This window comes from Schistocerca cancellata, chromosome 2, assembly GCF_023864275.1.
Source record: "Schistocerca cancellata isolate TAMUIC-IGC-003103 chromosome 2, iqSchCanc2.1, whole genome shotgun sequence".
NCBI classification, from domain to species: domain Eukaryota; kingdom Metazoa; phylum Arthropoda; class Insecta; order Orthoptera; family Acrididae; genus Schistocerca; species Schistocerca cancellata.
The window spans coordinates 442855638-442879883 of NC_064627.1; the positions used below are offsets into that span (position 1 = coordinate 442855638).

The 24246-nt window shown below is 39.5% G+C and overlaps 1 protein-coding gene across 2 annotated transcripts in view; it reads right to left on the minus strand.

Moving 5' to 3' along the window:
• Positions 1-24246, minus strand: part of LOC126161922 (uncharacterized) — a 270341-nt gene that overhangs the window by 100437 nt on the left and 145658 nt on the right. For both annotated transcript variants that reach the window (XM_049918094.1, XM_049918095.1), the window contains exon 7: positions 11500-11613. In XM_049918094.1, the coding sequence (XP_049774051.1) occupies positions 11500-11613 (114 nt within the window). The remainder of the gene's footprint in view (positions 1-11499; positions 11614-24246) is intronic.

Sequence of the window (24246 nt, forward strand, 5' to 3'; positions counted from 1 at the left end):
CTACAGCTTTATATGGCGAGCTTTCCTTTCTGCGAAAGAATCTATTACCTCATCAAAGTTCGTCAAACGTTTTGCTACATGAAAAATCGAAATGTCATTATCTAATACTGAAAAAGCTGTTAATACAAATAATACCCAAGACTGGTGTGGTTTCTCGATCTGATTACGTCTATTTTGTCAGTCTGCTAGATCAAAATAGGCCTTTCTAACATGGCAGCGATTTTGTAACACACCGAATAAACGAGACTGTTTTGGCACAAATGGCCATTTTTATAACATGGCAGAATATAATCCAATAAGTAACAATATCAAATGCCTATTAGGCATACTACAAACAAAAAGTTTTATGTCAGGAAATAGTTTCACATTTCATTCATAAGCACCAGCTTCTCAAGCACGAGATTGAAAAGTAGTATTATGAAATTTTTATATAAATTTGGAATCATCTTATTCTTCCATAATTTATGTGATGTCCCCATTTCTTCTCCTTCCTCGTTCTAACAAGCAATCTTGTCATTACTAATTCTGTAGCTATTGCTGCCACTGTCAAAATGTGTTCACCGATTAACTTCATTAACCCTGCCAGAATCACAGGTTTAGTTATCCCGCGATTATTTTCCAGTTAGGCATTACTGCGTGTTCGAACAACACTTTCCCGCGTTACTTGCAGAATAGAACTTTACGTGGCTGCTAGCCAGGGACTGTACTACTGGTCCTTACTAGGGTAGCGATCTGGCCAAAAATTTTCTGTCAAAATTTCGTTTTCTTGGATACACCGAGAAGATAATACTTAATCTTTCTCACCTGTTATTCCTGTCAGTCATTTATCCCCATTCTGGTAGTCTGAATCTATGGATTTCGTTAGTAATTATAACAATTCTGATCATTCGCAAACCCAGTCAACCACATAATCAGACATTGGCATTCATCTGTTCGGCTTTACTCACTCAGCTATAGCCCCGGCCCCTTTTGTCTGCGGAAAGTTTAATTCTAGATGTGACAAGGATTCTCCTGACAGAGGCATCACATACACTCTGCATGCATTCAAAAGTCAACTCATGATTCATTCAGAAATCAACTTAAAATGTATTCAAAAATGTTCAAAAACCAACAGGCAAGCTTTTCAAAATCGTATTAATAATTGATAGGCAAACGTGCACAGAATGCTAGGTGCTTTGTGAAACAAGTTTTTTTTCCTCTAGAATAAGAATTTGGCGCGCCCTTTTCCCGGTAGCATCTAGCTGCTTGCTGCGACAGCTCAGCCAACAGCCACATTCCTGTTGTCAGAAGCAGGAGAATCTACTACTCAAACGTGACTCAACTGCGTATGCACATGAGCCCGCGCGTAACTGCTAAAACAAATCGAATGTAAACAGTTGCAACTTCACGCTCATTGGAGGCAATTTGTTGTTATGAAGAACTGCATGGTTTTCCTAAAGCCATTGACAAATTTGAATTGGCATACGCTTGCATGAGCACTGTGTGTCATTGTTGTATATGGCGCATTTCCTTTGCAATTTAAGTTATTTTTGTTTTTTCTCTCGTTTATGTTTAATTGTTGAAATATTATTCTGCAGTAGTGGGATACAGTAATATCCTTTGTTAGAGTATCGGTTCTTACCGGTCAAAATTACAAAAATTTAACTGAAAACTAAAAAAATGAAAAATACCCAGAATTCTAAAAATATCCTGGGTTTTTCATGGTTTTCTCCTGGATGAAAAAATTCCCGGATCTCCCGGTTGTCCCGGGTCATATACACCCTGGTACATATCTATCCAGTGCATAGTCAACAATTCTTTTAAAATTTTAACCATAGTTCCTCTACATGCTCCTGCCATGTTCTGAAAGTTTCAAGTTCATTACTGAGATATGACATTACTGCTTTTCTATCTACTTTACTGAACATATTTATCTTTCTGCTTGTTTCAGTTGTCCTTTGTACTTTGGTAAACATTGTTGTCACAACAATCTCATGGTCACTGATACTAGTTTTGATGTGATCATCCTCAAAGAGATCGGATGTATTTGTTGCCATTAGATCCAACATATTTCTCTCAAGAAAGATAGTTTTCGAGGAGGCATTTAGTTATGTTTCAAAGGATGTCTTGTCATGCCCATCACTAACAAAACCATGATTTTCTCAGTTCACTCTTGGATGATTAAGGTCTCCACCAATGATTACAGTATGAGTGGAGAACTTACATACCAGAAAAGTACCGAGGTTTCCTCTAAAATTTTCACCTACATAAGGAGATGAGTGGTGGGCAATAGAAGCATCCAATTACCATTTTATGCCCACTACAGATACTGAGTCCTGCCCAAACAATCTAGCATGCAGCTTCAGTTTCTGTCTCGATGGATTTGAGTTTCTTGTGTACTGTGACAAGTACACCACCTCCATTTCCCATTAGCCTTTCATTTCGACATGCACTTAAGTTTTTCCCCAAAATCTCACTGCTATCAATTTAGGTTTCAACCAGCATTCTGTTCCTAGTATTATGTGAGCTTCCCTGCTTTTCAGGTGTGCTTCAAACTATGGCATTTTATTGTGAATGCTTCAGCAGTTAACTACTAGGACTCTACTACTCTCATCTGTGGGGTGCGCTCTTTTTGGATCTTACACTTATAGCCTGGACCTCCCAACAGAGTTTATCATGTGGACTTGATGGAGAGTCAACTAATTAAAAAAACTGTGTGCACCTCATGCACAGTCAGTTAACTGAGTAGCAGCCTCTGATGTGGACTGCACACCGAACACATTTGAGGGAACTCTACAGTTCTCAACCCTATTGTACAAGTCCAGGAAGTTGCAGCCTAGCTTGTCACAGAACCTTTGAAGTCTCTGGTTCAATCCTTCCACTTGATTGAGAACCAGGGGGGCCACAATCAGTTTTGGGACCATGCTCCAAATTTTGAGCTTCGCTGGTCTTCTCAACCTTCTTTACCAGTCACCAGAATGATCCAAGTATGACCTTGGGGCCCAGACAATAGGCATTGTTTGCTCCAACCTGTGGCACAATCTGGAGTTGATTGCACCCTGTTTCCTAAATGGCTGCTGGAACAGTCTCTTCAACATGTTGAATGGGACCCCCAGGCACACACACTAAGTGCACCTGGTGTTCTTTCTTGTCCCTAGCGGCTAAGGGGTACCATTATTTGCCATTTTTTTTAATGGCAATGATTAATAGACCCCTTACTCTTGACACAGGACAAAGTAGGTTTCCCAAAACAGGTGAAGTGAGCCCCACTAACTCAGTTTCAGTTTCAATGAAAGACAGCACATCAAACCAGTTGCTTAGGGAGATCAGTATAACACTACTACTCCCCTGGTCCCCCCATCTACCCTGTACAGGACTCCTAAGTCCACCATTGACACACCATTCGCAGTCAAATGTACGAATAGTGACAGATCCTGTACTTCCTCTGCAGATGGGACAGGATTCACAGATACTTGACTGCCCAGAGCGCTTCCAATACACTGATATGCAGCAGTTGCCAATCACTTAACAGTAGTATGCTGCTTACAAGTGTTAGTCAACTCATCCCTTGTTCGAGAACAGCATTTACAATGCGGCTGCATTGTAGCTGGTGCAGTGTATTACAAGACAGTGAACAAATAGCTTTAAACTAAGCCTGCTAACTACCTTTCATTCTGTTGAGCTAAAAAATTACTAATTCCCCATAAGAATCAAAGAAAATACACAAAACAAGATTTATATTACGGCAACAGAAAAATCTGTGGTAAAAATTACTACTTTCCTAAAACTTTTTGAGGTTAGTTATAGGCATTAACAAACTAAAAAATAGAGTTAATTTACAATAAATGTAGATAATACGTACCCCTCTTGAAGCAAAAACTAGGTTTACCATATGTTACTTACAATATCTGCCACAGTACCCAAATTCACAAATGCCAATTTATTACAAATTAGATGAGGTACAGGACAATGGTCTTGAAAATTCTCAAAAATGTATGTCTATTTGTGTGATATACACAAATTCTTGGGGAGCTATTCTTTGGCAGTAACTGTGAATCACAAATGCTGATTTGCTATGAAATAAGTTATCCACAACAATCGCACCAGTAACTTACAAAAATTTTCTAAAATATAGTTTTGTAAGTGTCCAAAAATTCTCAAAAATAATCTACTTCTCACATAGTTATATAATGAAACTAAAGAACAATTGTTCTGAACAAGAATAGGCCTACTGTTCTCAAAAATTTTAAAAGAGCACAAATAAGTTTAAGCTTACAATGAATGATAACAGTACGAGTTTATCGTGCCACTCAAAAATGTTCAAAATTTCACAATATATCAAATAAAATGAGTACTGATACAATCAATGGAAGATTATGCAGAAGTGATGTAAACAATAACATATATGAATCCAGAATTTCAAATTGGCATATGAATCTGGCACACACAGTCTCACACAAAGGAGAATTCTGAAGTCAGTTTTTACATACAGATAGATGTGCAAATTGCTTGAATTTTTACTTAGCTGATTCTGTGACAGTCTCTATACTGGTGTGCCGAAGATGAAAACTGCAGTGACAGTTTATCTCAGTCAAAATTGGAAAAATGTGCAGTGAGAACAAAGCATGTCTTCTGCCTGGAGCAGCTAACAAAACTGACCAGTGCTCCATTCATCTCCATAGTGTTGATGTGAACTTCTGCAGGTCTCCATCAGCTCCTGTGGGTACCATCTGGATAGCATGAAGCTTGCTGATAAGAGTTGTTGTTGCTGGGCACTGGCCGCAGAAAACACTGGTTAGGTCCCTACTTCTTGCACGCAATCAACTGCGTCATTACAGAATGTGCAATGAGGTCTCTTACGTTTGGTGCTGCAGTTTTGAGATGATTTATTTGAGGCAGCTATCCTGGGGCTTGCTCACAACAATTTGGAGGCAATTTTTTTGTGAGTTTCTGCTCACTCTAGGAGAGGACTACAGCAAAGTAACAGATTTGTGTGTGCCTACCATTAATGACAGATGTTAATCACTAACTACTGGCCTAACTTCTTAATCCCACATTTCCAGACAACCAGTTGCTCAGTAATTCAGACACGATGTTGACTGACTACCATCAGTTGAAGGCTAATGTCATGACTGGTTGCTAGTATGATATTCTACATTGGTGTTGATGCCACATGGTCTATACAGCCTGTACTGACACTGTTATTTTGGGTGCTTTAGTGAGTTTTAGAAGCTCACTTAATGTTGGGTCAGATTACTATAATGCCTTTGCATTGATTTGCTGTCCAGAGAGAGACCTATGTCACAGATTTAAGATTCAGCATACAATGTGTCATTGTTCATATGAAATATCACACTTGTGAGCCAGGCCTCAAAGATCCACAGTCCATGCTGCATATGTTTACTGGTGCTGCTTAACATGATAATTTAACCCAGGCCTAACTGCTACCACATGGTTTAGTGACTGTAGCAGCCACTCAACAAACCATATACATTACAGAAGCAACACAAACTGAAGAGTTGACTGCACAGCTCTTGCACTCACATGAACTCCTAATCTTATCACCCCAATACTATGTATGAAATGCATATGGATCCACAATGCCATCGATACTCCACCTAGTAGATCCCAAACATCACAGCAGCATGAAGTTAGTAAAAGTTCCACTATTAGCCTGTTAATGCCTTGGCCTATCTACTACCTCCTATTGCATGGGCCACAGTAAACAAGAATGTCTGTTGTATGTCAAGCCATTGAGATGTTTAGCCAGCACGAATCATATGCGTCATATGACATATATATTTTGGAAAAACAAAAGGAACTGTGAAATAACAAACAACATTTGGACAAAACCTATAATTTTATGAGGTTGAGAAGCAAATATGATTGAGTCATCAGTAAATAAAAGTGATTTATTAATCAGAAGTGGATAATGTATCATTAACCACTTATAAATTAGTTTAAATTAGTTATGTTTTGAGAATATTCATATACAATGAATAATCTTCAACTGTGTGATATTTTTCAAAACAATGAGGTACATGCAACACAACTCAACAGTTTTTATATTCCAACTTTTTTCACTCCATTTCTTATTTTTCGTACATACTTTTCAAATTCTTGTTAGATGAGTTTTCAATGGTGTGGGATCCATATGTTTCAAAAAACTAAACCCCAATGTTCTGCATATAGTATCATTGGTATATCTCCAGTTGATAACAGTCCTTGCCTTTCATAAACTTGTGACACCACATTTTGTAATGCTGCTTCTGGTATTTGAAGTCTATACTCTGTCTAATTCTGTTTCTTTTTCACATGGTCTTTGTTCTACAGAATATATGAATTAAAAAGTACTATATGAAATATGTAAAGAAAAATTTTTGGTGGCCTTTCAAGTACTTCTTTGTAACAGGGAATCTTGCTAATATCTGATCTTGGCAGATAATACCAATCTCTTCCCTGCTGTAATCACTGACACATTTTGGTTTGAAAGTACTGTTTCATTGACTATTGTGTTGTTCAGTCATTACTTCCGTGCTTTGTAGAAATAAAATAGGCATCCTGTTTATCCTTACACTTTAGTGCTAATATGCTTTGCACTTATCATGCATTCCTCATTTTTAATTTTGCTTCAACGAGATCTTCCAGTGTATTTTCTCTATTAAAAAACACTATCTCAACAACATTTCTTCCATTTTCAATTAAAGTTATAAACAATTCTGATAAAGCATACCAATTATCCATGTACAAAGTGTGTCCTTTATTTAGAATTGACTTTCATCCAGCAGTTTCAGATGCATTTTAATCACAATCTGTTTTATTGTTTTATGAATATATTTTAAAATTCTAGCAATAGCTCAATGCTGACTCACAAAGCTTCTAAAATTTTATCCCAAACTTTGCCCTCTTTGAGGGAATAAATTGTTTATAAGATTGTGTCCCTTAAATTTCATTACTGATTCATTGGTCACAATGTTCTCTTCCATTACAAAAACTACTATGAATTTTTTTATTAAAATTGTTTATCACAGGCATGACTACATAATTTATTCATCGTGCCAGTCATATCATTATTTGCATAATATAAAAACCTAGTGATTTGCACTTTTTTTTTCAGTGGCATAGTTTTCCTGAAATCGGTGTTTCTATGATGGCTCTGTTAGGCTAGTACATCTGATTTTTTTGTAACTTAAGCCATTATAATGAATAATGCAAAGTACATTTTAAGTTAATTACAACTGACAAGGATCTGTGTCTCATCAATTTTCTTTCTTGTATTTTCATTGATCATTAATGGTTGTTCTGGATACTGGTTTGTTTCCACGACAATATCAGCCAAAAACACATTGTCAAACAGTGCGCAAGAAATGGCTAACGCTTTTGTACTTCTGCCTAACTGCTCTTATACCAGGTGTCAGCATACACTCCCGAATTTGTGGCATGTTATTTTCTTCTTTCCAAATCTACTGCATAGATGATTGATGACGATACTGTCTTCATCAGTGATGTTATCTTCAGTGATTAATCTTCTTGAACACATGAAACACAACACCACTACTGTCCTATAACTATCAGAAAGGTCTATCAAATCATTGTTCAAAATAACAACACACTGCTCACTACGATCATCAGTATTAGACATTCTTTTTACTGACACAATAGGTATACAGGGTGGTTAATTCTTTTAGGGACTTATAATCGACATGCATGAATGCAACAAAGTTGTACACATAACTGAAGTAAGAGAACATTGAGAGCTGTTGAATCACGAGTCCAACTCATGTTGTTGTCGTTTGTGCCGCATTGCGTACCATGAGCCTGGCGCATCTTGTTTACATGTGGACAGTGCAAAGAACCATGGTGCAGGTTCATGCTTACTGTTTATGGCCCAACTTCCTTACCATGAGTCACACTCGTGGTTGTAGGCCAAGGAGTTAATAGAGGCAGCCATCCCACCAAGAAGGGATCAACTTCAACAATGACTTGAGCTCTGCAGCAGCAATGGATCAAAGGTGTAATCATCCACATAACCCAATTATTCCTAACAAGATTCATGAATCGGCCCAGATCCAGTAAACCAGCAGAAGCGAAATTGCAAATTTATCAACTGGCCTTTAAGCCCCCTCATAGGTAACATACATACGCCGCATTCTAAGACACTTCATGGTAAGTTATCTATTCTGTATTAAATTTTGACCTATTCCAAGGACTTACCATGTATAGAGATGTATGCTCCTGTCAGTAAATCACGAGTTCCTTAACCACGAAGTTTTTTGGGGGGGGTTTGAGTTATAAAGAGATCAAACTACAGCGTCATTAGTCAACCAAGAAGTAATTGGTACAAATAGTCCTAGGAATAATTAAAGAGTTGGTTATGTATTCATGGACAATGGGCATGAGCAATGATATTTATCAATTGCATGCTACATTTCGGAGGCAAAGTTGGTAGCTATCACTCGTGTCTTCAAGTACATGCATAATTTTTTACTAGAGCTGTGATTAAATGAGTTGTCTCCAAGGCTTGGAACAATGTAAAACTCAGAACTGCTTCACAATCTAGGTATTGAGATCATATTTGTATATAGAGTGAGTGAGTGAGTGAGTGAGTGAGAGTGCATGCACACGAGTGTGTGTGTGTGTGTGTGTGTGTGTGTGTGTGTGTGTGTGTGTATCCACCTCTTCACTCCTCAAATAAGAGGGTTATGGAACGATGCAAAATCTGACCAACATATCATACAATTCAATGAGGGAAAGCAAGCTATAACACAAAATTTAAACTGTTAATAATCTGTTGAGCTGGTTTTGTTCATAGTAGATAGAGTGCCTCTCCCCGCAGATAAAGTATGAGCATACTTGAGCCATGGATGCTCCACACCCACACAGTCAGTAACATCATCTCCAGCAAAGCAACTAATTCATTCATTCACTCACTCACTCACTTCAGAAGAATGTATCGGCCACTTGTCTTGTTCTCATTCATGTTACAAACATATAGAGTGTGTTAACCTTATTTTACAGAAACAAGTCTATCCTTTAGGATAGACTCTTTAGAGAGTTCTGTCAACTGTCTCACTATTGAATAGTATCATTATCATGATCATGATCATCATCATCATCATCGCTGGCCTTTTGGTTGGTTGGTTGGTTGATTTGGTGGGAGAGGACCAAACAGTGAGCTCATCAGTCCCATAGGATTAGGGAAGGATGGGGAAGGAAGTCGGCCATGCCCTTTCAAAGGAACCATCCTTGCATTTGCCTGAAGCAATTCAGGGAAATCACGGAAAACCTAAATCAGGGTGGTTGGATGCGGGTTTGAACCACTGTACTCTCAAAAGAGAGGACAGTGTGCTAACCACTGCACCACCTCGCTCGGCTACTCTCTTTTATGAGAGTCATTCAGAAAGTAAAGAATGCTTGTGCACAGATTCTGTGTTGTGTTTGCTAACAGCAAGATGTAGAGGCTTGCCCACTTCAATTTATACATGGATCTATTGACAGCTAAATCTATAGCCTGCAAGCCACATGACCGACTGTGTGTGATGGAGGGCATACCTGACACCACTATCATTTCCCTATAGTGTAACTCAGCCACAGTGGACCTCTTTGTCTATAGAGATGCAACATGTTACATTTATTTATGTTCATGGTCAACTGCCAGTCCTTGCAATAATTGCCAATCCTCTGATGGTCTTCCTGCATTTTGCTACAGTCTTCTGACCTTAGTACTTTTCTACAGATAATTGCATCGTCTGTGAACAGCTTCACAGAGACTTCAGTGTTATCCATTAGATCATTGACATATTGAACCATAGTGGGTCTTGAACAAATGCTTCACATAGCTCTTGCCACATTAGATTTATCAGTTTTGAGCTTTTGGCAACTTCCTCCATCTTCATCATCAGGAAATTAAATTTCAGTAGACAGTCAGATATCTCAGTTGGCCAAATTATGTCAGGGAGACATCATTGCAATTACATAGTTGTAAATAGTATGTTTTGGATTTGGAGACATTGACAGTCAGTGACAGCAACACTGTCCTTTGGTCACAAGTGTCAGCAAGAAATCTGCTGTAATGGAAGAAGTGATGCTGCTGCTGATGATGATGATGATTGGTTTGTGGGGCACTCAACTGCATGGTTATCAGTGTCCATACAAATTCCCATTCTCTGCTCGGTCCAGTCTCGCCACTTTCATGAATGATGATGAAATGATGAGGATAACACAAACACCCAGTCATCTTGAGGCAGGTGATACGGAAGAAGTGAATCTCTCTATGTGGTAACGACTGCTGGCATAACAGCATACTGAATGAATTACTAACTGCAAATCAAATTTTGAAGCACAATGTGAGATTGTCATGAGGATGCTGGGGGTTATGGTAGTGTTGCGTAACATGATTGACAAATCAAATCATGTAGAGAGTACCATTATTTTATAACTCTGAGTCATATAACATGGATCCAAAACAGAACAATTAAGAGAATATTGGAAAAGGAAATCCTGAGAACTGAATTAATTTGAAGTGCAAAAAAGTTTAAGAAGGCTGACATATAAATTTTAACCGAACTGAGGATACACTAAGATACATGTTATAAATCAAAGATATAGCTGCTACAGTCAAATCAAGGGATTGGATGTGGAGTGTGTGACACAGTCAGAAAAAATATTAAATAAATAAAATTGGTTCAATAGTAACAAAAATATGTGTACTATCTAAATTATATGAGGACAACTGTGTAAGGTTTCATTACAATGACTATAACAGTAATTACGAATACCTGATACAGTAGTAAAACAGCATTACTTCACAAAGCTAACTGATAATCACAATCTATTGTTGCAATCTCTTAAAGTTTCCCCCGGATGCCTTGAAAGACACAAATGAGGAAATATATCCAAGAGGTGATTGATATAGTTGTCAGGGCTGTCTTTGTACAATAATAATGACCTGTAGACTCGGTTGTCACCGAGTGCTGCCTTTGTCATTTTAATCGAGAGTAACATGTTTATCTTTTGAGTAATTATTACCCAGCTACGGCAATGAAAAAACATTACAACTGCATTTGCAGAGAAATTTGGCCATGTTCATTCAATATCCACATCAAAAATACCTGTGATTGTAACAAAACAAAGCGCAGTTATATGTTTGGATACAAACTGTGAGTACTAAAAGCTTTGTAAATACTTTACTGATAAAACCATACTGCAAATTTTATACACATTATAATGAACTGTATGAACAGCCCTAAATGGTGAACGTATCATCATCATAGCATGAGGTTAACTTCATACTATCCACTCTTAGAACTCATATCTATTCACAGGTATTTAATCTATAAAAACACACAACGTGAATTAACAAATGAACAAAAATTATTAGCTGATAAATATCATCTCATAAATATAAACAAAATTTTCAGAAGCAACCAAAATAGTAAAACAACAGCTGCAGTAAAGCTATAGGAAAATATAAAACATGACCAAAATGTAGTGAATGTAGTTTCTTTCAATAAGTATTACCTGTAACATAGCCACTGGATTGATATTCCTTCCACAAAAATGGATAGACATTAACATAGGAAGCTTTGTCACCCATTCTTTTTCTTGTTTCTGGGAGTTCCAGTTCAATTTTCCCTACAAAATGTTCAATAATAGTTTCAAAAAGCATTGTAATTACTATTCACAAAAATATAACTGTTACAGTAATAGTACGAAAAACTTAGTGATAAGTCATGAGTTGTAATTTTATCCTTATCTTGTATGTATGGAAAATGTTACTAGACAGGTTTAAAAATTTAATATAGGAATGTAATTCTTTTTTTGCAGTGTAAGAAATTATAATTCACAGCAAGGATCATATTCATTTTGATTACTTTTTTAAATAATATGAAAGTGGACAATAAATTGAGTCAGAAGGCAGCCAGTTGAAAAATGCTCCTGTCTGAGCACAAAAAGGTGAATTTCTTGTCTTTAAAAGACTCTGACAGGAAAGTGGGGAATGAGCTGTCTCAGTCATCATACTGCCTTCATCAACAATAGTTCTGGCACGCAACATGTTTCCACTCTTTTAACATAACGTTCTAAATCCTTTTACCCAGCCTCCCTCTGTAGTGGCATTCACAATCAGCATCTCCCCATCACTGTTACTTACTACATGTCCTTCGCACTGTCTCCTTCTCTACCACCGGCACCTTCTCCTGTCTACCTCTGCCACTATCATTGTCTTCGTTCCTTTCTCTCTCACTCTTCCTTATCACTGTCTCCTCCTTTGTCTCTCTGCGACAGTGCCATTGTCTTTGTCTCATTCTTTTTCTTCCCCACTGACATTGCCTCTTTCTGTCTCACTTACAGTCTGCTGTATTTCTCTTCAACAACCATTGTCTCTTGTCCACACATGTCCTTGTGGATGGTCTGCCCAGGGTTTTTAACTCCTAGACTGGGAAACTTTAACAAAGGGGTATAGGGGATGGGTGAAAGTGTGCAAATGTTATGCTAGAGTTCGCTGGTCTAGGCAGGTGGCAAGTGGAAGGGGTGAGGGGGTTCCAGACCATGCAAACCTATGTATGGTCTCCACTCAGCTCTCTCTTTTCATTTCTACCATCTCCTCTCTCTTTTACCCCCACTGCTATTCTCTCTACCTACATCACTTTCTCTTTTACTGGCACTGTTTCACACTGACCATCACTATCTTCTCTCTTCTTGTTTCCCACCGCTATTGTCTTAATCAATCTGTGCCCTATTATGGCAACACAGTGCACATACAAGGAAAATAGACATCCATCTGAAAGAATCAATGAGAATTATTATGGGTATTTAAAATCCATACTGATCCCTTGCTGCACACAATCAGAAACATTCCACCACCTGAATTGTGATGCCAAGGAGCAACCAATCAAGAATGGAGGAATCTACATCACCCCATGTATCCCTTCCAATTCATACAGTCTTAAATGACCCTTCTATAGATCAACTGATATCACGTACTCCACAGTAACATAATGGAAGAAACAACAAGAAGTCTGACATGAAAGAAGAGTTTTGCAAGAGATGGAGTGCTGCAATAACAAAACATCTGCCAGAATTTGATCTGAAGAGAAGTGAGTGGACAAGACAACAGGATAAGAACTGGTCATACCAGGGGGAATGCTATGATGCATCAGTGGAGACTCCGAAACTCTTCAGCCTGCAATTGTAGGGCCCAAGTACAAATCATTCAGCATACTGCACACTGATGTGCTGCCCTCTCAGAAAGTGTGCCCAGAACCATTCAGTGACTTTATTAATGCTATCGACTACTTCAACTATCTGCTATCAACTGCTTCATTCCCTAGATGTTGTACTATGTTTAAATGTATCTGTTTTAATTATGGCTGTAATTTTATAGTTTAAATGTTCTCCTTTTGGTATTATTGAATTATTAATTTTCATAATTTAAACATATTAAATTTGCACCTAAATCCTTAAATGTATAACTGTTAACTATATATGTTTCTTAATATTTGTTGTTGTCACCATATGATAAATAAATAAATCTCTTTCTCTTTCATTACCAAAATTTTGGGTGGTGAAGGCAGAATAAGAATTGAGGCAGTAGATACCCTACCTTTCTGTCAGAGTCTTTTGAAGACGAGCATATGGATATATTTGTGCTCCAATAGGAGCATTTTTAGTTGGTTCCCTTCTTTTCCCTGTTACATCAGGGTGTGCTACTCATATAAAATAAATTCTGTAGGTTGGTACAGTTTTGACAGTTTATTTATATACTTCCAACACATTTAGATATTTTAATACATGTTGTTTTTGTGGTCTTCAGTCCAGAGACTGGTTTGATGCAGCTCTCCATGCTACTCTATCCTGTGCAAGCTTCTTCATCTCCCAGTACCTACTGCAACCTACATCCTTCTGAATCTGTTTAGTGTATTCATCTCTTGGCCTCCCTCTACAATTTTTACCCTCCACACTGCCCTCCAATACTAAACTGGTGATCCCTTGATGCCTCAGAATATGCCCTACAAACCGATCCCTTCTTCTAGTCAAGTTGTGCCACAAATTTCTCTTCTCTCCAATTCTATTCAGTACATCCTCATTAGTTATGTGATCTACCAATCTAATCTTCAGCATTCTACTATAGCACCATATTTTGAAAGCTTCTCTTCTCTTCTTATCCAAACTATTTATTGTCCATGTTTCACTTCCATACATGGCTACACTCCATACATATACTTTCAGAAACGACTACCTGACACTTAAATCTATACTCAATGTTGACGAATTTTTCTTCTTCAGAAATGCTTTCCTTGCCATTGCCAGTCTACATTTTATATTCTCTGTACTTCGACCATTATCAGTTATTTTGCTCCCCAAATAGCAAAACTCCTTTACTACTTTAAGCCTCTCATTTCCTAAGCTAATTCCCACAGTATCACCCGAATTAATTCGACTACATTCCATTATCCTCATTTTGCTTCTGTTGATGTTCATCTTATATCCTCCTTTCAAGATACTGTCCATTCCATTCAACTGCTCCTCCAGGTCCTTTGCTGTCTCTGACAATATTACAATGTCATCGGCAAACCTCAAAGTTTTTATTTCTTCTCCATGGATTTTGATCCATACTCCAAATTTTTCTTTTGTTTCCTTTACTGCTTGCTCAATATACAGATTGAATAACATCGGGGATAGGCTACAACCCTGTCTCACTCCCTTCCCAACCACTCCTTCCCTTTCATTCCCCTCAACTCTTATAACTGCCTTCTGGTTTCTGTACAAATTGTAAATAGCCTTTCGCTCCCTGTATTTTACTCCTACCACGTTCAGAATTTGAAAGAGAGTATTCCAGTCAACATTGTCAAAAGCTTTCTCTAAGTCTACAAATGCTAGAAATGTAGGTTTGCCTCTCCTTAATCTATTTTCTAAGAAAAGTTGTAAGGTCAGTATTGCCTCACGTGTTCCAACATTTCTACGGAATCCAAACTGATCTTCCCCGAGGTCGGCTTCTACCAGTTTTTCCATTCGTCTGTAAAGAATTCGTGTTAGTATTTTGCAGCCATGGCTTATTAAACTGATAGTTCGGTAATTTTCACATCTGTCAACACCTGCTTCCTTTGGGATTGGAATTATTATATTCTTCTTGAAGTCTGAGGGTATTTCGCCTGTCTCATACATCTTGCTCACTATATGGTAGAGTTTTGTTAGGCCTGGCTCTCCCAAGGCTGTCATTAGTTCTAATGGGATGTTGTCTTCTCCTGGGGCCTTGTTTCAACTTAGGCCTTTCTGTGCTCTGTCAAACTCTTCACGCAGTATCATATCTCCTATTTCGTCTTCATCTACATTCTCTTCCATTTCTACAATATTGTCATCAAGAACATCGCCCTTGTACAGTCCCTCTATATACTCCTTCCACCTTTCTGCTTTCCCTCCTTTGCTTATTACTGGATTTCCATCTCAGCTCTTGATATTCACGCAAGTTGTTATCTTTTCTCCAAAGATCTCTTTAATTTTTCTGTAGGCAGTATCTATCTTACCCTAGTGATATGCGCCTCTACATCCTTACATTTGTCCTCTAGCCATGCCTGCTTAGCCATTTTGCACGTCCTGTCGATCTCATTTTTGAGACATCTGCATTCCTTTTTGCCTGCTTCATTTACTGCATTTTTATATTTTCTCCTTTCATCAATCAAATTCAATATTTTTTCTGTTACCCAAGGATTTCTACTAGCCCTCGTCTTTTTACCTACTTGATCCTCTGCTGCCTTCACTACTTCATCCCTCAGAGCTACCCATTCGTCTTCTACTGTATTTCTTTCCCCCATTCCTGTCAATTGTTCCCTTATGCTCTCCCTGAAACTCTGTACAACCTCTAGTTCTTACAGTTTATCCAGGTCCCATCTCCTTAAATTCCCACCTTTTTGCAATATCTTCAGTTTTAATCTACAGTTCATAACCAATAGATTGTGGTCAGAGTCCATATCTGCCCCTGGAAATATCCTACAGTTTAAAACCTGGTTCCTAAATCTCTGTCTTACCATTATATAATCTATCTGATACCTTTTAGTATCTCCAGGCTTCTTCCATGTATACAGCCTCCTTTCACGATTCTTGAACCAAGTGTTAGCTATGATTAAGTTGTGCTCTGTGCAAAATTCTACCAGGCGGCTTCCTCTTTCATTCCTTTCTCCCATTCCATATTCATGTACTACGTTTCCTTCTCTTCCTTTTCCTACTGTCGAGTTCCAGTCACCCATGACTATTAAATTTTTGTCTCCCTTCACTATCTGAATAATTTCTTTTATCTCATCATACATTTCATCAATCTCTTCATCATCTGCAAAGCTAGTTGGCATATAAACTTGTACTACTGTGGTAGGCGTGAGCTTCGTATCTATCTTAGCCACAATAATGCATTCACTATGCTGTTTGTAGTAGCTTACCTGCATACCTATTTTTTAATTCATTATTAAACCTACTCCTGCATTACCCCTATTTGATTTTGCATTTATAACCCTATATTCACCTGACCAAAAGTCTTGTTTCTCCTGCCACCTAACTTCACTAATTCCCACTATATCTAACTTTAACCTGTCCATTTCCCTTTTTAAATTTTCTAACCTACCTGCTCGATTAAGGGATCTGACATTCCACGCTCCAATCTGTAGAAAGCCAGTTTTCTTTCTCCTGATAACAACGTCCTCCTGAGTAGTCCCCGCCCAGAGATCCGAATGGGGGACTATTTTACCTCCAGAATATTTTACCCAAGAGGACGCCATCATCATTTAACCATACAGTAAAGCTGCATGCCCTCGGGAAAAATTACGGCTGTAGTTTCCCCTGGCTTTCAGCCGTTCGCAGTACCACAACAGCAAGGCCGTTTTGGTTAATGTTACAAGGCCAGATCAGTCAATCATCCAGACTGTTGCCCCTGCAACTACTGAGAAGGCTGCTGCCCCTCTTCAGGAACCACACATTTGTCTGGCCTCTCAACAGATACCCCTCCGTTGTGGTTGCACCTACGGTACGGCCATCTGTATCGTTGAGGCACGCAAGCCTCCTCACCAACGGCAAGGTCCACGGCTCATGTGGGGGTGTTTTAATGATTGCCGCTCCAATTCACGCATCGCATCCATGACACTATTTTCTCTATTTTGCGATAATACAAAATGAGCTGCCCTTCTTTGAACTTTTTTGATGTCGTCCATCAGTCCCACCTGATGCAGATACCACACTGCACAGCAATACTCCAGAATACAGTGGACAAGTGTGATGCAAACTGTCTATTTCGTAGACCTGTTGTACCATCTAAGTGTTCTGCCAATGATTTGCAGTCTTTGGTTTGCTCTACCCACAATGTTATCTATTGATTGTTCCAATTTAGGTTATTTGTAATTGTAATTCGTCAAGTATTTAATTGAATTTACGGCCTTTGAAATTCAGTGGATTTCTTTTAGTACTCATGTCAATAGCTTCACACTTTTCTTTATTCAGGGTCAATTTACACTTTTTGCACCATACAGATATATTATCTAAATCATTTTGCAATTCATTTTGGTCATCTGATGACTTTACAAGATGGTAAATGACAGTATCATCTGTAAACTATCTAAGATGGCTACTCTGATTGTCTCCTATGTCGTTAACATAGGTCAGGAACGAAAGAGGGCCTATAACACTTTCTTTGGGAACACCAGATATTATTTGTTCTACTCAATGGCTTTCTGTCTTATTACTATAAACAATGACCTTCCTGACAGGAAATCATGAATCTAGTCGCACAACTGAGGCAATATTCCATAGGTACGCAGTTTGGTTAGAAGTTGCATGTGAAGAATGATGTCGAAAGGCTTCTGGAAATGTAAAAATTTGGAATCAATTTGGCATCCCTTGTCGATAGCACTCATTACTTCATGAGTATAAAGAGCTAGTTGTGTTTCACAAGAATGATATTTTCTGAATCTGTGCTGACTCTGTGTCAATAAATCATTTTACTTGAGGTAATTCATACTGTTCGAAAACAGTACATATTCCAAAACCTTACTGCAAATCGACGTTAGTAATATGGGCCTGTAATTTAGTGGATTACTCCTACTTCCCTTTTAGGTATTGGTGTGACTTGAGGAATTTTCCAGTCTTTAGGTACATTTCTTTCTGTGATTGAGCAGCTGTATATAATTGCTAAATATGGAGCTATTGTATCAGCATACTCTAAAAGGAACCTGACTGGTATGCAATCTGGACCAGAAGCCTTGCTTTTATTAAGTGATTTAAACTGCTTTGCTACACTGAGGATATCTACTTCTATGTTTCTCACCTTGGCAGTTGTTCCTGATGGGAATTCAGGAATATTTACTCCATCTACTTTGGTGAAGGAGTTTCAGAAAACTGTGTTTAATAACTCTGCTTTGGTGGCACCGTCATCAGTAACTTGCATCGTTGTTATCGCACAGTGAAGGTATTGATTGCATTTTGCCATTGGTGTGCTTTATGTATGAGCAGAATCTCTTTGGGTTTTCTGCTAGATTCCGAGACAGAGTTTCATTGTGGAAATTATTAAAAGCATTTCACATTGAAGTATGTGCTATATTTCGAACTTCTGCAAACCTTTGCCAATCGTGGCGATTTTGCGTTCTTTTCAATTTGGCATGCTTTTTTCGATGCTTCTGCAACAGCGATCTGATCTGCTTTGTGTACCATGGGGGATCAGTACCATCACTTATTAATTTATATGGTATATATCTCTCAATTACTGTCAATAATATATCTTTGAAATCATTCCACATCTTTTCTATGCTTACACCGATAAGATCGGAGGGAGTGAAGACTGTCTTTTAAAAAGGCGTTAAGAGTATTTTTATCAGCTTTTTTAAATAGATATACTTTGCATTTCTTTTTGATAGTTGTAGGTGTTATGGTATTCAGCCTAGCAGCAACTGCCTTGTGGTTGCTATTCCCTGTAATCGTCACGATACCTACTATTTATTCAGGATTATTTGTTGCTAAGACGTCAAGTATGCTTTTACAACCATTTATGTTTTGAGTGGGCTCGTGAACTAACTGTTCAAAATAATGTTGTGAGAAAACACTCACAAGGAAACCTCCCCATCGCACCCCCCTCAGATTTAGTTATAAGTTGGCACAGTGGATAGGCCTTGAAAAACTGAACACAGATCAATCGAGAAAACAGGAAGTAGTTGTATGGAACTATGAAAAAAATAAGTAAAATATACAAACTGAGTAGTCCATGTGAACATAGCAAACATCAAGGACAGTGGGAGTTAAGGAGCGCCGTGGTCCTGTGGTTAGCGAGAGCAGCTACGGAATGAGAGGTCCTAGGTTCAAGTCTTCCTTCGAATGAAAAGTTTAATTTTTTATTTTCAGTTTATGTGACAACTTTTTTGGGAGTGATTATCACATCTACAAGGAAACTTAAATCGGGCAAGGTAGAAGAATCTTTTTACCCATTCGCTAAGTGTACAAGTGAGGTGGGTCGACAACATATTCCTGTCATGTGACGCACATGCTGTCACCAGTGTCGTATAGAATATATCAGACGTGTTATCCTGTGGAGGAATTGGTTGACCTATGACCTTGCGATCAAATGTTTTCGGTTCCGATTGGAGAGGCACATCCTTTTGTCTACTAAACGCACGGTTTTGCGGTGCGGTCGCAAAACACTAAACTTATTATAGTGAACAGAGACGTCAATGAACGAACGGACAGATCATAACTTTGCGAAAATAAAGAAAGTAAAATTTTCAGTCGAGGGAAGACTTGAACCAAGGACCTCTCACTCTGCAGCTACTCACGCTAACCATGGGACCACGGCACTCCTGAGCTCACATTTTCCTTGATATTGCCTGTCTTGCGCATGGACTACTCAGTTTGTATATTTTGCTTATTTTTTTCATAGTTCCACACAACTTCTTCCTGTTTTCTCGATTGATCTGTGTTCAGTTTTTCAAGGCCTATCCACTGTGCCAACTTATAACTAAATCTGAGGGGGTTGCGATGGGGAGGTTCCCTTGTCAGTACAATTTCAGATGATGTTTTACGCCTGCCGCCAGCTTTAAAGTGTAATTTTTCCAGCATATTGAGAGTAGACTGCAGTCACCACTGACTATAACTGTACGAGTGTGGTACCAATTTGAAATGAGACTCAAGTTTTCTTTGAACTGTTCAGCAACTATATTTCCAACTCGGGGGGTCAGTAAAATGATCCAATTAATAGCTTAGTCCGACTGTCAAGAATAGCCTCTACCCATAATATTTTGTACGAACTGTCTACTTCAATTACACTACAAGGTAAACTACTTCTGACAGCAATAAATACTCAACCATCAACTGTATTTAATCTATCCTTTCTGAGCACTCTTAGATCGTTTAAAAAAATTTTGGCTGAACTTATTTCTGGCTTTAGCCAGCTTTCTGTACCTATAACTACTTGAGCTTCAGTGCTTTCTATTAGGGCTTGGAGCTCTGGTTCTTTCCCAATGCAGCTACAACAATTTATAACTACAATACTGATCGTTTCTACAACTACCTTACTGTGCTTTTCTTGCCCCCTTTTTAGACGAACACCCTTTCTGTGGTTTCCTGAGCTCTTCTAAACTAAAAACTTGCCCAGTCCACACCACACAGCCCCTGCTACCCATGTAGCCGCTTCCTGTGTGTAGTGGACTCTGACCTATTAAGCGGAACCCGGGAACCCACTGACCGATGGCGCAAGTCAAGGAATCTGCAGCCTACACTGTCACCTGAGCCTCTGATTCAGACCCTGCACTCGGCTCTGCACCAAAGGGCCACAGTTGGTTCTATCAATGATGCTGCAGATGGTGAGCTCCATCATAATCTCACAAGCACGACTGGCAGTCTTTACCATTTCTGCTAGCCGCCCGAAACCATATAGAATCTCCTCCGATCCAAAGTGACACACATCATTGGTACTGACATGAGCCACTACCTGCAGTTGGCTGCACCCTGTACTCTTCATGGGATCCAGAAGCACTCTTTCCACATCCGGAATTACTCATCCCCCCCCCCCCCCCCCCCACTCCCGGTATGCACACAGAGTGCACACTGGCTTCTTTCTTCCTTCTCTCCTTGGCAGCCACGTTCCTATGGGGCCCCATTACGTGCCTGACATTGGAGCTCCCAACTACCATCAAACCCATCCTCTGTGAATGCCCAGACCATGCAGCCCAAGAAGCTTCCTCGGAACAGGGTGGACGACGGCATTCGGTTTAGAGACTTCGTCATCCACGGATAACACCCAAAACCTGTTTGTCAAAGGAACCAGGGGGAGGCCCCACAATCGCCCCTCAGAAAGTCTTTTGCTGCCTGCCAAACTTTGGAATGATCTCCCACTCAACCACCGGTGAGAGGTCAACCTCAGTGCAGGCGGTACCCAAGGCAGCCACGGCAGTGGACCGACTGGGGGACACGTGGGATGTGCTCAACGTCCCTCACATCCCCACATCCGACCCCCCACAGTGATGCCCCTTGGCAGCAGCCTCAAGCTGTGTGACGTAAGCCAACACAGCCTGGAGCTGTGAGTGAAGGGTCACCAACTTAGCTCGCATCTGTACACAGCAATCACAGTTCCTGGATATGTCGTATCGAGACAAATGGTGTACAAAAGGCTTTGAAAAGTCACCTTTATTGTTGGAGACCTGTTGTACGTGCTCCTCTGATGCGTCTTCACAGAAGGGAACGTCTAGAGTGGAGTCATCAACATGCCAGATGGGCAGTCTAAGAGTGGGTCAATCTTTTTCTCAGAGATGAGTCCCAATTTGGTCTGGAGAGTGATTCTTGATGCATTTGCATCTGGAGGAAATGTGGAACATGATTTTGGGACCCAAACATTATGGTAAGAGGCCAGTATCGAGGAGGATCCCTAATGTAGTGGGCAAGGATTATGTTGACAACATTAACACCTCCTCAAGAAATTTTACAGGTGAACTGGCAAGGTGTAACTGCTATCAGGTATCATGACAAAGTCTTGGGACCTCGTGTGGTGGTTGTGAGGTGGTGCGCGCCCAGGCTTCGTATTGCTGGATGATAATGATCGATCTCATGGAGCAAGAGCAGCTGATGTTTTCTTGAAAACTGAAGATATTGCATTCACGGCGTGGACTGCTTGCTTTCCCCGATTTGAATCCCATAGAGCATGTCTCGAGTGCACTAGGGAGACAGGTTGGATCATGTCAGCAACCACTCTCCAAGGCTTACGAGCAGCTGTCCAGGAAGAATGGGAGTTACTGCCTCAACGTGAGATTTACGATATCATTCACCGCATGCCCCATCGTTTTCAGGACTGTATTGCTGCCAGAGGTGGTCACCCCATACTGAGCACATGACTAGCTGTAGGAATGTGTGTGCAAATCTATTAAGTTGGAAAAAACGAAGAACATTTTTGTCTACCGTTATGCATACTGCAGTTTTTTACATTCTGTATTCTTTACATTGTTTCTACTTTACTATCACCCGTTTGTACTGTTTTGTGGTAAAATAAACACAATCTTGCAAATTTTCCATTTGTTACTTTAATTTCGGACACCAGTTTAGTTCAGTACTATGGACATCACTTTCCGAAACATTTTAATAGTGAGATTTGGGCTCAGATAGATGGCCATGAGCTTTCCCTTAAGTGGTTTCTGCTAAAAAGAAAAAAAGAAAAAGAAATACATGTGATCCTACTGAAATTTCAGTTTATGGGGCTTCGTGCCTCACCAGTACTGAAGATGATTGCCTTACAGCAAAATACAGATTTTTCATACAATCTACTTCAACAACTTCTTTTATGTTTTCATCAGATGAACAACAGGAACCTATCATATAAACAGAATGAATAATTACCCCACTGAAAGTGAGAGTAACGTGAAGAATAAAGAAAGAGGAACCCATGATTACAGATTCAACACTAAAACAGAAATATTGGCAGTAAGGTGTAAACATAGTGTTTAATCATGAGACACTGCAACCAACAACCCTCGGCAAGTGATGGATCAAGTCTGGAAAAAAGTATATTCAAATTCTGCAGTCTATATTGACTGCAAAATACAAGTCCACTGGAGGTACTGATAGGCTTGACTGGAATATGTAGAAGTACTGGATCGGAATTTGGATAAATAAATGGTACTTTCAACTGATAACCAGTGCAATAGATGCATTGTCTTGGAAATGAAAATACTTCTATGCTTCAATTCTTAAAATTTGTTGCAAGGATATATCTTGCTCAGTCATCTCTGTCCAACCTTAAGTGAGGTGCATATCTTTCACACATAAAACCATTAACATCACATGTTCAGGCAGCAATGAGAATTTCCAGAACCACACATATGATTGAATGTACAGCAATGGGAAAGAAAAGAAAATGTGAAGTTTACAAGAAAAATGCAAGGAAGCAGTACTGTATACATAATATATGGTTATATATTGACAGCTTTGCTGCTTACCCGCCAGGCTAGCCGAGCTATAATGCGCTGCTTCCTTGACTCAGGTAGGCGCGCCGGCTCCAGATCGAATCTGCCTGGTGGATTAACGACAAGAGCCGGTATGCCAGCCAGCCTGGATGTGGTTTTTGGGCAGTTTTCCGCTAGGTAAATACCGAGCTGGTCCCCACGTTCCGCCTCAGTTACATCCACGCTGGCTGGCATATTGGCCCTTGTTAATCCATTGGGCGGATTCGATCCGGAGCCAGCGTGCCTACCCGAGTCAAGGAAGCAGTGCATTAGCGCTCTCAGCTACCCTCGCAGACATCTGAAACATGTTCACATTATGCCATGTCTTACACTAGACGCAGACAGCTGGGGTACACTAATTCTATCCCAGGGGGTTCGGGGTGGTGGCAGGAAGGGTATCCGGCCACCCTCTGCCACTAACACTGCCAAATCAATAGTGATAAGGCCGACCCTGCACTGCCGCGGGAATAAGGCCTCACAAGAATGATGACGATTGACAGTTTTGCTGCTTGTCATTCAAAGTAAAAAGTTATTGTAATGTTAATTGGTATTCCTGTGATCCCCATTTGGAGGTGGATTGCAATACACAGTAAAAATTTTTCTAACATTATTTCTTTGCTAATAAATTACGAGAGACTTCCTAGCTTCCAGAAATATTAGTTCTTTCCTCTGAGAGGAGAGCAGGATACTTTGGAAAATGTTTAAAAGGAAGAGCAGATCACCCAGACCCTAGGATAAGAGGATCCCACCTGTAGTGAGGACAGGCATAGACAAAGAGGAAGGAGGAAGCACTACTACACTTTACACCTGCTGA